This window comes from Callionymus lyra, chromosome 8, assembly GCF_982586985.1.
Source record: "Callionymus lyra chromosome 8, fCalLyr1.hap1.1, whole genome shotgun sequence".
Classification (NCBI taxonomy): domain Eukaryota; kingdom Metazoa; phylum Chordata; class Actinopteri; order Syngnathiformes; family Callionymidae; genus Callionymus; species Callionymus lyra.
The window spans coordinates 25,722,918-25,737,100 of record NC_141825.1 but is presented as its reverse complement, the minus strand read 5'-3'; the positions used below and the strand labels follow the sequence as shown (position 1 = coordinate 25,737,100).

Below are 14,183 nucleotides of genomic sequence, written 5' to 3'. Positions count from 1 at the left end.
CCAACCGATTAATTATTGTTAAAATCATCTTCCTCTTGTGATTCAGAGTGAGAATGACTCTCTAAGAGAGCAAATCTCGACTGTCAATAAGGAGCTGGAGATCACCAAAGAGAAGTTGCACACATTGGAGCAAGCGTGGGACACGACAAACACAACTGGTAAGATGGAAATAGTAATTGATCATTAGTGATCAAAGGCCAATACATAATTTTTAAAAACAGTGTTTCTCCCTAGTGTCAGAATTGTGTTACTGCGGTGATGTCAATTCTTCGTTTAACTTTATCTACATCTATTTACAAAACTAGATGAAGATTCTTATTGGATCTTTTTCTCGTTTAGCTTCTTGCTAACTTCAAAAAAGTCTCAGTACTGCATTTGAAAACCTGTGGTGTGCTTTGGCAAGAATATAGCGACATATGTATCACGATACAGGGACAACAATACAATATATCTATCTATATAGTGATACTGTAGTAACGAGGATATATGTGTAGTATTGACCAGTACTTGACTCTGGTGTTGTAGTATTTACAGACCACATGACTCTTGACAAAGTTGTAACTGCATTCATTAGTTTTGAAACAAAATATGTCCAAACATGAGCTTTAAAAACTGCTGGAATCACTGTATCCTCTCGTCCTCAGTCATCGGCAGAATCCTGCAGGATTGTATAGTGTTCCTTTAGCTGTGCAGGACCTAATGACTGCTGCCATCTAGCGGCCAGAAGCTTAACTGAAACACAAAAATGAACAAACACGAAATAAATGTTCATGTTAATTTAGAAAGATTATTTTAAAGACACTTTATTTAATTTAGAACCATAAAATATGGTAACCAATAAAAAATATGAAAAACTGATATAGTGCTGTCAAATATCGATACACTATTGTGATAATAACTAAAGTAATATGTCTCCATGTAAGTAATTAAGTAAGTAAGTAATATTTATTTATATAGCGCTTTTCGAGACCAGGGTCACAAAGCGCTTAGACAATCAAAACAATACTCAAAAAAGTACATACTTTAAAGATCAAGAAAATACTGTGAACAACACAGGAGTTCGAGAAATTCAAGGAAAAGCCTGAATAAATAGAAACGTCTTAAGATGTACATTTTATATGAAATAAACACCCCTTGTGAAAAGTAAGTAGTTTGGTGGTCACATGACACACAGAGACCCTCACCTAGACAATGTCGTTGCAATGTAACAAAAGTGTTGTTAAAATATTATTTAAATATTTCTACTGAGTCATTATTATTATATTATTACTCACTCACTCACTCACTCACTCACTCACTCACTCACTCACTCACTCACTCACTCACTCACTCACTCACACTACAACGTAATAGCCGTTAAATATGATGCATGTTTTTGAAGAGTATCCACTAGAAGTAAATCATTCTGCCACATCAATGTTCTGCCCCGATCGTGTCAGACCAAGACAACCGCATGGAGAAGCTGGACAAGTCTCTGGCCAACAACGAGAGGGCATCGACTGCGAGACGAATCACAACACTGGAAATGAAGGAGCTGAACGAAAGGCAGCGAGCAGAGCACGCCACCAAGATGTACGAACATCTGAGGAACACCCTCAGGCAGGTGGAAGATCGCAACGTTGAACTGGAGGCCAAGATCGCAAAGGTAGGAATTATGACTGGACGCAGGCAGAGATTTGACTCATTTTTCAATGAACTATTTGTCTGGATGTATTTGAATGTTTTAAGTTCACTTTGTAGCAGAGAAGAAGATGTTCACATGTCCTGCTTCGTCTTTCAAATTGAAACCATCTCTGTCTGACTCAGATGGCCAGGATCAATGCAGAGGCTCAAATGGTGGAACACGAGCTGAGGGATGAACTGGCAGACGGCGTCAGTAAAGCTGTCAGCAATGCCGATAGGGCCAGGATCGCGGAGCTGGAAAATGCAGAGGCCACTCTTCGCTTTGAGGTTTCAAAGTAAGATTCTCCATGTGCTGCTCGGACTGTAAATCATCCACGTCTGCTGCTCGGTTTTTAGTCCTTTTTTAAAAAAATGAATATTGGATTAATAAATTTGATTCTTCAAAGAATTCTAATATTTATCTCAACGTGATACAGGAAATTGGAGTGATTGGACTTGTTAAATGATGCTTAATTAAGAAAAGAAAAGAGGCAAAGAGGGAAAATAATAAATCTGCGCAGCATGTTGGAGGTCATGGCTTCGACTGCGTGGCTTAAGTTGTGCACACATTCTTGCGCTTTATAATTTATGAACCGCAAAATATTTCACACATGAGTCGTTCTTATCCCATGCATTTATATGTAAGTAAGCAATTTTCATGCATGTATATGAACCGTATGTATACTATAATCTTTTTTCTTTTTTTCTTTAAACTAAAATTGTGTATACGTTGCAGACTTCAAGAGATCTCCAGTGTTGCCATGATGCAAGTATCTGCCGTTCTGAACAAACAACAGGCGAAAGAAAAGGAAGCAGAAACTCTCAGGAGGCAAATCCTTGATTACCAGGTAAATTGTGTCGCAACTAACTAACTAACTAACTAAAGACATTTCTTTATATACCGTGTTTTTTATAGACTCTCAAACCGCTCGACATTATTCCTTGAAAATGACAGTGTAGATTGTGAGTTCTCAGTAAGGTTTTAGGGGGGGAGGTCAAAGGTTAAGAAGAGGGGGAAAGGAGGAGGATAGTTTTTTATTTTAACCCTATGTATTACTTAATAAATAAGTAAATAAATAAATGAATCGCCTTTTATTAATTGTAAAAGAGGGAGACAAAAAAGTAATTATATCGATATCCCTGACTGAGTGTATCAGTTAGACCTGTTCAAAACACACATATACAGTATGTACAAATACCCAGTGGCGCATGACAGCATTTCAAAAGGATAATAAAAAAGTGTCTTTAATAGCTTTTATTTTCCCAGTCGCTGTCGGACGAGAAGGCCGTCATCGCTAAGCTCCACCAGCACATTGTAACTCTTCAGCTCAGCGAAGCAGCTGCTCTGGGAAAGATCCACACGACGTCTTCTCGCGTCAAACATCTGGAGGCCTTGCAGCTGCGCGCCGAGCAGAGGCAGGACGCCAGCGAACAGGCGTTGTTCCTCGCCCGCGAGGAGTGCCGGAACCGCTCCAACCACCTGAGGCAGACGGTCCAGGCCCTGCGCCGGCAGTTCGCCGGAGCGCTGCCACTCAACCAGCAGGAGAAATTCTCCGTCGCCATGATGAAGCTCCAGGAAGACCAGGCCAAAGCACATGAAGAGAAAAGAAAGGCAGAGGAAGACAGACGGAGGGCGGAGGGGAAGACTCAGGAGTTGGAACTGAGGCTCCAAAGTCTGGAGGAGCTTATAAGTTCACTGAGGGATGGGAGAGGAGCCCAGAAGGTCAGTGGGAGCGAAAAAATCATCATCGGTCTTTCACCGGCGTTCGCTCTAATGATAAACTGCCCCCTGTTTTTATTGGTTCATAATGAGCCTCGACCTTGAGTGTGACGTCGTCGAGGCACTAACATGATGTTCCACAGGTCACCGAGTGGCACAAGAAGATGGAAGAGGCTCGTCTGCAGGAGCTGAGGAAGGCCCGGGAGCTGGCCGTCCAGAAGGAGGAGATCATGTACCTGAAGAAAAGAGTGGAGGAGCAGGAGAAGAATATCGAATCCCTCGAGGAAGAACTTGTTCTCCAAAGCACGGTGAGCCCTGGAATATCAAATCAAGTTCAATCCGGGGGTTCAAACTCAACTGTCTGGAGGGGTCACCAAACTCAACTTTATTTATAAAGCGCTTCAAAAACAATTACAAAATGCTGTACAGTGACAAGAAAGCATAGTTAAAACACACAACGGTAAAAACCATATCAAATAAAACGCACTTAAAACAGCTCAGTCTCATGCTGTGTTAAAAGCCAGGGAATAAAAGTGGGTTTTAAGACGAGATTTAAAAAAGGGGTCACCAAAGGTCAATTCTTGTCGAGACCGGGCCACATGTTGTTATATTGTTTTGTGTTTTATGCGACTGTGACCATTTTTTAATGTAATATATTGCTTTTTTTCCATCTTAACTATATAATCAAAGATGTATAATCTTTTTGCTATTATCAGTGAAGGGACTTTGATTTGTTACAGTTGTGCAACATTAACCATTAAAATAATCTAATCTTGCGTAGATAAAAATGCATGACATAGAGCAGAAAAATACAAAATGTGATGATCTTTATTAGCATGTGGTGTTGATAACAAATCCAGAGTCTCTTGCTCTTAAAAATATTCCAAATGTCCCCTGAAACCCCTGAGTTAAAACATTCCCATTTGTCATCCATCTTGTCATCCATCTTGTCTGGTCAGCTTCGAGAGGAACATCAACTCGCCCGGGACCAGCGAGAGGTGGAGCTGGAGCGTCAGCTGGAAAACTACGAGAAGCATCAGAGCGACGTCCTCAGCAGCGTTGAGAAGGTGAGCCTCACTCCGATGTTTCTGGGTTCGAATCTCCTCGTGACTCGTTTTTTTTTTTTAATGATTTGAAGTTTGACGTCACTAAGAGTTCCCTGCTGGACCCGAGTCTGCCCGTCGCTCATCAGCTGGAGCTGGCCTTGAGCAAAGTGCGAGAACATGTGCGAACCATTCTGGATACAAAAGCCACTTGCAACAGTCTAGAGGAGGTACAGTGGTTTGGAAAGCATGACACACTAATAAGTGTTTAGTTGAGCAGCTTCTTTTTTTTTATTTTTTAAATACGCAGAAGTTGAAAGAGAAAGAATCGGCTCTATGGAAGGCCGAGCAGAACGTCATGTCCCGGGAGAAGGTCATCAACGAGCTGCGTCTCCGTCTCCCGGCGACGGCGAGCAGAGAACAGATCCTCTCCGGTCTCAAGTACGAGGAGGGCCAGTCGGAGAGACACTCCAAACTGAAGCTGGCTCAGCAAACGGTCAAAGACCTTCAGGGACGACTGGAGAAGAAGGAGAACGTGCTGATCAAATACCAGAACCAGCTGACTCAGGCCCGGAAGGTGATGCAGGAAATGGCAAAAGTCAAATGAATATGATACGAATAATCGCTTCTTGCTTGACCTCCAGGATCAAGAGGAGATGATTAAGAGACACCAGGAGGAACTTAAAGTGTTGCATCACAAGCTGGATCTTCAGAGTGACTCAACTCTGGACCATTTTAAAAAGACAGCAATGGTACAGAATTTATTTTTTATTCTTATTGAGATACTCCTCACTTTGAGCTACTTTTTTGGGGGATGCATCTATATTAACCACTTAAAGCAGCTCTGGGTAGTTTTGCTTACCTTCATATTTTTGTACTACAATAACTAGTGATGACACATCAACTTAAAACTAGTTGAATGACTCATATACTGTGACTTGAGGTGTTTTGTGTGATTTTTATTTTCACTGTAAAAGTTCTTGATGGTTTGAACATGATACATATCTAATGGTTGATGTGAATTACTGTAGAAAAACAAAGTTAAAGTGATGTTATTTACAAACAAAAACAAAGTTAAAGTTATGTTATTTACAAACAAAAACAAAGTTAAAGTTATGTTATTTACAAACAAAAACAAAGTTAAAGTTATGTTATTTACAAACAAAAACAAAGTTAAAGTTATGTTATTTACAAACAAAAACAAAGTTAAAGTTAAGTTATTTACAAACAAAAACAAAGTTAAAGTTATGTTATTTACAAACAAAAACAAAGTTAAAGTTATGTTATTTACAAACAAAAACAAAGTTAAAGTTAAGTTATTTACAAACAAAAACAAAGTTAAAGTTATGTTATTTACAAACAAAAACAAAGTTAAAGTTATGTTATTTACAAACAAAAACAAAGTTAAAGTTATGTTATTTACAAACAAAAACAAAGTTAAAGTTATGTTAAGTTAAAGTGATGTTATTTACAAACAAAAACAAAGTTAAAGTTATGTTATTTACAAACAAAGTTAAAGTTATGTTATTTACAAACAAAAACAAAGTTAAAGTTATGTTATTTACAAACAAAAACAAAGTTAAAGTTATGTTATTTACAAACAAAGTTAAAGTTATGTTATTTACAAACAAAGTTAAAGTTATGTTATTTACGAACAAAAACAAAGTTAAAGTTATGTTATTTACAAACAAAAACAAAGTTAAAGTTATGTTATTTACAAACAAAGTTAAAGTTATGTTATTTACAAACAAAAACAAAGTTAAAGTTATGTTATTTACAAACAAAAACAAAGTTAAAGTTATGTTATTTACAAACAAAAACAAAGTTAAAGTGATGTTATTTACAAACAAAAACAAAGTTAAAGTGATGTTATTTACAAACAAAAACAAAGTTAAAGTGATGTTATTTACAAACAAAAACAAAGTTAAAGTGATGTTATTTACAAACAAAAACAAAGTTAAAGTGATGTTATTTACAAACAAAAACAAAGTTAAAGTGATGTTATTTACAAACAAAAACAAAGTTAAAGTGATGTTATTTACAAACAAAAACAAAGTTAAAGTGATGTTATTTACAAACAAAAACAAAGTTAAAGTGATGTTATTTACAAACAAAAACAAAGTTAAAGTGATGTTATTTACAAACAAAAACAAAGTTAAAGTTATGTTATTTACAAACAAAAACAAAGTTAAAGTTATGTTATTTACAAACAAAAACAAAGTTAAAGTGATGTTATTTACAAACAAAAACAAAGTTAAAGTTATGTTATTTACAAACAAAAACAAAGTTAAAGTGATGTTATTTACAAACAAAAACAAAGTTAAAGTTATATTATTTACAAACAAAAACAAAGTTAAAGTTATGTTATTTTCAAAGCCGTCATATCATATTTCATTACAATGATTCATTACCTCATCAGTTTCATCCTTCATTCATCAATGAAGTCTGGAAACACAACATTCATCAACTGATACAAACTTTTGCCACGTTTAGTGAGTGTTCATGGGAAATGTAGTCTCCGTCGGGCTAAACCCTACCACTGTAGTCCACTGCTACGCCCCACTAAAAATCACATAGAGCTGCTTTAAGATTTATAGATAAGGTTATAAAAAGGCAGATGTTTAACCCGTATTTAAGTGTCTTGAGAAGAATCTCAGCGCTTCAGTCATTTTCCGTGCAACGTCATCTTGAAAAGTCACATGACAATTCTCTGATCGTATGTTGTCAGGAGTTGATGAAGAAGCCCAGCATCAAGCTGCACATGTCCAAACATCTGGAGCGTCAGGCAGAGCTGGAGCAGACGGTGGCGGAGCAGGACATCTCGCTGACGTCCGTCACGGACGAGCTGCAACGGGCCGGCGCCGAGATGCAGCGACAGAAGGTTGCCATGGAGACGCGGGAAAAGAAGCTGGTGGAAGAGATGGAGGAGTGAGTTGGTTCATCTCAAGGACGGGCGATGATGACGTGTTCTCAGGGGCCACGTCGTATGATGGGAATACTTTTAGGGGCCGTCAAAAGAAAGAAGGGACAAAAACCTTAAATAATAATTAAAAAAAATGATACATAACCTTAGTTATCATAGTTTTGATCTGATTCTATATTATTTCAGTTTTGTTACGTCCTTTCAAAATTCTAAATAAAAACCCATTTGTGATATATTTATATTTTGGAAACAAAAGATATAACATGCAAAAGAAATTGTAATTATTTATGCAACTGTTGATTAATAGAAGTAGTACTAGTAGTAGTATTGTTAGTAGTACTTTTAATTGTTGGAACAGTTTCACGACATGTAGCAATATCTTCAGCAGTAGTACTAGTACGTTTCCGTAGTATAAAGTTGAATATTAAATTGATACAGCGACAGTAGCAGTAGCTAAAACTAGTTGAATAAGTAGTACTATAAATAGTTGTAGTAGTACTAGGAGGAGTAGTTGCACTAGCGATGGTATGTCAAGCCCCTTGACAGCGCCACCATGTGGAACTGCCTTGCAAAATGTGTGCCGTGAAATAAGTTTAATTTAATAAAAAATACTATTTTAAAATTAGAATATAATCACTTTATGTAAAGTATATATATATATATATACATATTTATATTATTTTTTTCCTACTATAAGGCGCACTGAAAAATTATTTAGTTTTGCACTTTATGATCCTGTGTATTGATAGTTTTCCTTTAACCCTAGTGTTGTCTCTGGGTCAAGGTGACCCAAAGGCCTGAAAACAAAAGTGTTTGACGTATCCCTTGTGTTGTCTCTGGGTCAGGGTGACCCAAAGGCCTGAAAACAAAAGTGTTTGTGGTATCCCTTGTGTTGTCTCTGGGATCAAGGTGAACGACCTCCCCGGCTTCCATAAATAGATATGCAAAGACAACACAAGGGTTAAAGTCCCAAAAATACTTTTATTTTTCAAGTATGTTTTTCCTTCTATTGTTAAATCTAAAGTCAAATCCAACGGAGGAGAATAAACGTGGATCTCTTCCTCGCAGGCTTCAGCGCCGTCACTCCGCAGAGATGAAGACCTTGACCAGTACCTGTGAGAACCAGAGGGTCGAGCTGACTAAGACGGAGGGGAACCTGAAACGCCTGCAGGCCGAGCTGGAGGCGCAGAAGGAAGCGAACGCCTCCTCGCCCAGCAACACCATGAGAAGCCTGGTGGAACGTTTGAAGGCTCAGCTGGCGCAGAGAGAGAGACAACTCAAGGTTTTTTAAAGTTTGAACTTCATCGGTTGTTTTGTTTGCTCCACAGGCCGTAAAAAAAAAAATGTCGACGTCGCTTTTGTTCTTCTCGCCCTCAGGGTCTCAGCAAAGCTCTCCTGGAGCTCCGGGCGGAGCTGACCTCGGCGGCGGAGCAGCAGGTCATAACCAATGCAGCGCAGAAGGAAGAGAATCTGAACATGCAAGTGTTGATCGACAGACACACCAAGCACCTGAAGGTGAGTTCGGCTTTTTTGCGAAGGAGCCGAATTATTAGCCCAGAGTGACCCGAAGGCCCGAAAAGAAATGAGTTTGTGGTATCCCTTGTGTGGTTTCTGGGTCAAGGTGACATGAAGGTCCGAAAACAATTATGTTTGATGTATCCCTTAGTTTTGCGCTTTATGATCCTGTTTATTGATAGTTTTCCTTTAACCCTATTGTTGTCTCTGGGTCAAGGTGACCCGAAGGCCCGAAAACAATTGTGTTTGTGGTATCCCTTGTGTTGTTTCTGGGTCAAGGTGACCATAAGGCCCGAAAACAATTGTGTTTGTGGTATCCCTTGTGTTGTTTCTGGATCAAGGTGACCATAAGGCCCGAAAACAATTGTGTTTGTGGTATCCCTTGTGATGTCTCTGGGTCAAGGTGACATGAAGGTCCGAAAACAATTGTGTTTGTGGTATCCCTTGTGTTGTTTCTGGGTCAAGGTGACCATAAGGTCCGAAAACAATTGTGTTTGTGGTATCCCTTGTGATGTCTCTGGGTCAAGGTGACCATAAGGCCCGAAAACAATTGTGTTTGTGGTATCCCTTGTGATGTCTCTGGGTCAAGGTGACATGAAGGTCCGAAAACAATTGTGTTTGTGGTATCCCTTGTATTGTTTCTGGGTCAAGGTGACCATAAGGCCCGAAAACAATTGTGTTTGTGGTATCCCTTGTGTTGTTTCTGGGTCAAGGTGACCATAAGGCCCGAAAACAATTGTGTTTGTGGTATCCCTTGTGATGTCTCTGGGTCAAGGTGACCCGAAGGCCCGAAAACAATTGTGTTTGTGGTATCCCTTGTGTTGTTTCTGGGTCAAGGTGACCATAAGGCCCGAAAACAATTGTGTTTGTGGTATCCCTTGTGATGTCTCTGGGTCAAGGTGACATGAAGGCCCGAAAACAAAAGTGTTTGTGGTATCCCTTGTGATGTCTCTGGGTCAAGGTGACATGAAGGTCCGAAAACAATTGTGTTTGTGGTATCCCTTGTGTTGTTTCTGGGTCAAGGTGACCATAAGGCCCGAAAACAATTGTGTTTGTGGTATCCCTTGTGATGTCTCTGGGTCAAGGTGACATGAAGGTCCGAAAACAATTGTGTTTGTGGTATCCCTTGTGTTGTTTCTAACCAAATTATCAGGGAGGCGTCGCTGTTGATCACAGGTGTGTTAACATTGAGTGTGTTTGATATGCGCCGACTTTTTCTTAGAAACTTGACCGTAGAATCCAATCCTATGACTTCTGTGTACTTGTAATAATATTTACCAACAAACTAAAATATTGGTTAAATAAATAGTGAGCTATACTTTGAAATAATACTATTATAAATGGTAAGAAATACTGTACTTTAAAATCATCCTTTATTATTTTATTGTAGTTTTGGATTCGTCCCAGTGTGTGTGTTGGAGAAGGAAGTGCTTCTCTGAGGAGATCAACCACAAACTAATTCCTGGAGGATATGATAATATTCTCTAGGGTTTTATTAAAGGTGTTTGAAGAATATTTCTTCTGCTTTTTCTGTTTCCTACTTGATCTCTGCTCATCTACATGAAAGTCCTCTTCCTGACTCTTAATAGAAAGTTCAGAGATTGTTTCAGCTTTTCTCTTCACCAGCATCTCCTTGAAGAAAGCATCACGATTCTAAGTAGTGTCAGTTAAAATTCTACCCAAAGGGCAACTTTTATCTCTCTACTTATATTCAGGAAAACTGATTTGCACCAAAGAAAATGCAATATTTCAGCCTCTGGTGGTGGAAACTAAAGGTTGCAACACTTGAATACAGCGGAAGTTAAATGACTAGAACTGCATTGTTTCAAGTCAATAATTGTATTTATCGAGACAGTTTTATCTTTTTTTTTTGTTTGGTTTTTTTATACATTTTATTTATACCATTTTATAACAAAAGAAGTACACAAATAACCTGAATCTGAAACATCAGGTTACAATGACACGGGACAACAAAAAAACAAAACAAAGAAATAAAATAATAAAAAAGAATAACTAAAAAATGTTCTTTCTCTTTATTTCTCTTTGTTCTTGTTCTTATTTTATTTTTATTTATTTATGAATAATTGCTGTATTGCTGTGGCTAATTGGAAAAAACAATTTCAATTAAGATCAATAAAGTTCTACCTAACTTAACCGAACCTAACCTAAAATAAAATACAATAAAAATAAAAAGACAGCAGCCAGACAACATGTTCATAAAATGCACATGTAGTCCATCCGAGGGTCCATAGATGCTTAGTGTCCAGGGAACGAGGAGAGTTCAAAGTCCATTTTTCAATGTTTATACGTCTCTTTTGATGAACCTAATGAAAGGATCCCAGATCTGTCTGTATTTTCCTGTATTAGCAGAAAGAGAAAATCAAATCTGCTCCGGATAAAGGCATGAGGCCGTCGTTCATTTCCCCCTTTATATGATGAAGGAGAAGTTCACTTCCATCCTGCAAAATTTATTTTGAAAGATTTTTTTAAGAGAAGATAAGCTATTTGTGAGTAAGAAAGTAAGTAAGTAATTACTTACTTTCTTATTTCTATATAATTTTCCAGACCAGGGTCACAAAGTGCTTAAACAATCAAAACAATATTCAATAAAGTATATACTTTAAAGATCAAGATAAAACTGATAACACAACAGGAGTTCCAGAAAATCAAGGAAAAGTCTGAACAAATAAAAACTTCTTATGATGTTTCTTAAAGGAGTCAGTAGATCATCAAACACAGATGTTTCTTGAAGGAGTCAGTAGATCATCAAACACAGATGTTTCTTGAAGGAGTCAGTAGATCATCAAACACAGATGTTTCTTGAAGGAGTCAGTAGATCATCAAACACAGATGTTTCTTGAAGGAGTCAGTAGATCATCAAACACAGATGTTTCTTGAAGGAGTCAGTAGATCATCAAACACAGATGTTTCTTGAAGGAGTCAGTAGATCATCAAACACAGATGTTTCTTGAAGGAGTCAGTAGATCATCAAACACAGATGTTTCTTGAAGGAGTCAGTAGATCATCAAACACATGTTTCTTGAAGGAGTCAGTAGATCATCAAACACATGTTTCTTGAAGGAGTCAGTAGATCATCAAACACAGAGATGGTTCCAAAGCTTAGGAGCAACAGTCTGGAAGGATTTCTCTCCTCTGGTCCGGAAGTTCAGGAACCATCAGTAGATTCTGATCCACAGACCTCAGAGCCCGAGCTGGGGTGTAAGTCTGGATCAGATCACTGATGGAAGGTCTGACCATGAATAGATCTGAAAGTAAGAACCAGAATTTTAAAGTTGATCCTGAAAGAAACTGGAAGCCAGTGAAGAGTTTTAAGGATCGGAGAAATGTGAGTTCTTCTACTAGAGCGGGTGATTCTGTTTACAGATAATAATGAACAAATCTCCATTTCAACCATCTCTTGACAGCACTATGCTTTATATCTCTTATTGATACTGATTATTTAACGGCGTTGTGTCTTGATATTTGGGGAAATCTGTGTCGTCTTCTTAAAAAGGTCCGGATCGAGGACCTCGGGGAGGAACTCAAGGATGCCAAGGACTCGGCCAAAGCTTCGGCGGGCCGAGAGAACGCTCTGAAGGAGGAGGCCAGGAGTCTCAGACAAGAGCTGGAGAGAAGTCAGAAGAAACAGACGCGCCTGCAGACGGAGAAGGAGGAGAAGGAACAAGAGATCCAGGAGCTTAAGCTGAAGATGAAGAGACTGAGCAGCACCCTTCAAGTTAGTAGGAACTGTTGATCCCGTGGGATCTGTTGAGGTTCACTTCTGTACCGATCTTAAAATAGAAGCAGATTTTCGTACGTGATCAAAGTACATTTGTGTAAGTAAGTAAGTAATTTATATTTGTAGAGCTTTTCCAGACCAGGGTCACAAAGTGCTTAAACAATCAAAACAATACTCAATCAAATATGTACTTAAAAGGTCAAGATAACACCCCATCTTAAGACATTTTATTTGTGCAGGATGTTCCTTGATTCTCTGAGACTGAGATGTTTGTCACGTATGTGCGAATATATCCTGAATTTCATTTCTCTTCAGTTTGTTGCTTGATTTCTGAGTTTTTTTTTACCATAAATCAATTCCTAAAAATATAACTATTTATTGACATCTATTGAAAGTTCATTTTGTTTATCACTTTGCGTCACAACCCGAGTGTTTTGATCCATGTGCCAGAACCAAACGGACCCAGATGGAAAAGGACTGACCATCGACAACATGCAGAAGAAAATCCAGAGACTCGAGGCCGACTTGCAGAAGAGAGCAGACGTGAGGAGAGAAGATCATGGAAAGGTCTGATTCATTTTTTATATACATTTCAAGTGGATCACGAACAGTTTGGCTGATGTATTAAAAACTCCGTCAGACCAAGGAGGAGATCGTTCGATGGGAGGAGGGGAAGAAATGGCAGGCCAGGCTGGAGAAGATGAAAAGCAATTGTAAAGACAAGGAGCGAGAAAACGAATCCCTTTCGAAGCAGCTGGCGACGCTGAAAGATCTTTACTCCAGGTGAGTCTCCGTCGTCATGTCGTTCAGGTACTTTTATGTTTGACTGAAGCATCTCGAACGAGGAGCTTTGAGTTTGACACAGAGTTCGAGCAGATATTTTGAAGTTAGCGTTGAGAAAGTTGAGATGATTGCTGTAGGAGCGATGGACAGGAAGTGATGGACAGGAAGTGTTGGACAGGAAGTGATGGACAGGAAGTGATGGACAGGAAGTGATGGACAGGAAGTGTTGGACAGGAAGTGTTGGACAGGAAGTGATGGACAGGATGTGATGGACAGGAAGTGTTGGACAGGAAGTGATGGACAGGAAGTGTTGGACAGGAAGTGATGGACAGGAAGTGTTGGACAGGAAGTGATGGACAGGAAGTGATGGACAGGAAGTGATGGACAGGAAGTGATGGACAGGAAGTGTTGGACAGGAAGTGATGGACAGGAAGTGATGGACAGGAAGTGTTGGACAGGAAGTGATGGACAGGAAGTGATGGACAGGAAGTGATGGACAGGAAGTGATGGACAGGAAGTGATGGACGTGAGCAGGAGATCAAAATAAACACGTGTAAGATAAGAGTGAGGCGGTGAAAACAGAAGATTATTGGGGTGTTAATAATCCAGCGTGATGAAGGGATGAGGCGAAGAAGAGAGTGCAGGCGAGGTAGAAGGGTGACGAACAAGAAAACAAATAAGGAAAATATGTGATGAAAACGAGAAGAAGACAATATGTACATTAGTGCCATAACAATATTGAATTAATTAAATTACCATTTCAAATATTTAAACTCTTTTGAAATATCGTTGTATTTG

General features: G+C 38.7%; 1 protein-coding gene across 2 annotated transcripts in view; it reads left to right on the top strand.

Annotated features, from left to right (window-relative positions):
* The window catches only part of cep290 (centrosomal protein 290), a 39,528-nt gene that overhangs the window by 11,454 nt on the left and 13,891 nt on the right, over positions 1 to 14,183 (top strand). For both annotated transcript variants that reach the window (XM_087796762.1, XM_087796761.1), the window contains 16 exons: positions 47 to 158; positions 1,440 to 1,645; positions 1,807 to 1,958; positions 2,399 to 2,510; positions 2,930 to 3,385; positions 3,526 to 3,690; positions 4,342 to 4,449; positions 4,521 to 4,655; positions 4,736 to 5,002; positions 5,070 to 5,177; positions 7,154 to 7,353; positions 8,417 to 8,630; positions 8,726 to 8,863; positions 12,378 to 12,599; positions 13,053 to 13,169; positions 13,243 to 13,385. In XM_087796762.1, the coding sequence (XP_087652888.1) occupies positions 47 to 158; positions 1,440 to 1,645; positions 1,807 to 1,958; positions 2,399 to 2,510; positions 2,930 to 3,385; positions 3,526 to 3,690; positions 4,342 to 4,449; positions 4,521 to 4,655; positions 4,736 to 5,002; positions 5,070 to 5,177; positions 7,154 to 7,353; positions 8,417 to 8,630; positions 8,726 to 8,863; positions 12,378 to 12,599; positions 13,053 to 13,169; positions 13,243 to 13,385 (2,855 nt within the window). The remainder of the gene's footprint in view (positions 1 to 46; positions 159 to 1,439; positions 1,646 to 1,806; positions 1,959 to 2,398; positions 2,511 to 2,929; positions 3,386 to 3,525; positions 3,691 to 4,341; positions 4,450 to 4,520; positions 4,656 to 4,735; positions 5,003 to 5,069; positions 5,178 to 7,153; positions 7,354 to 8,416; positions 8,631 to 8,725; positions 8,864 to 12,377; positions 12,600 to 13,052; positions 13,170 to 13,242; positions 13,386 to 14,183) is intronic.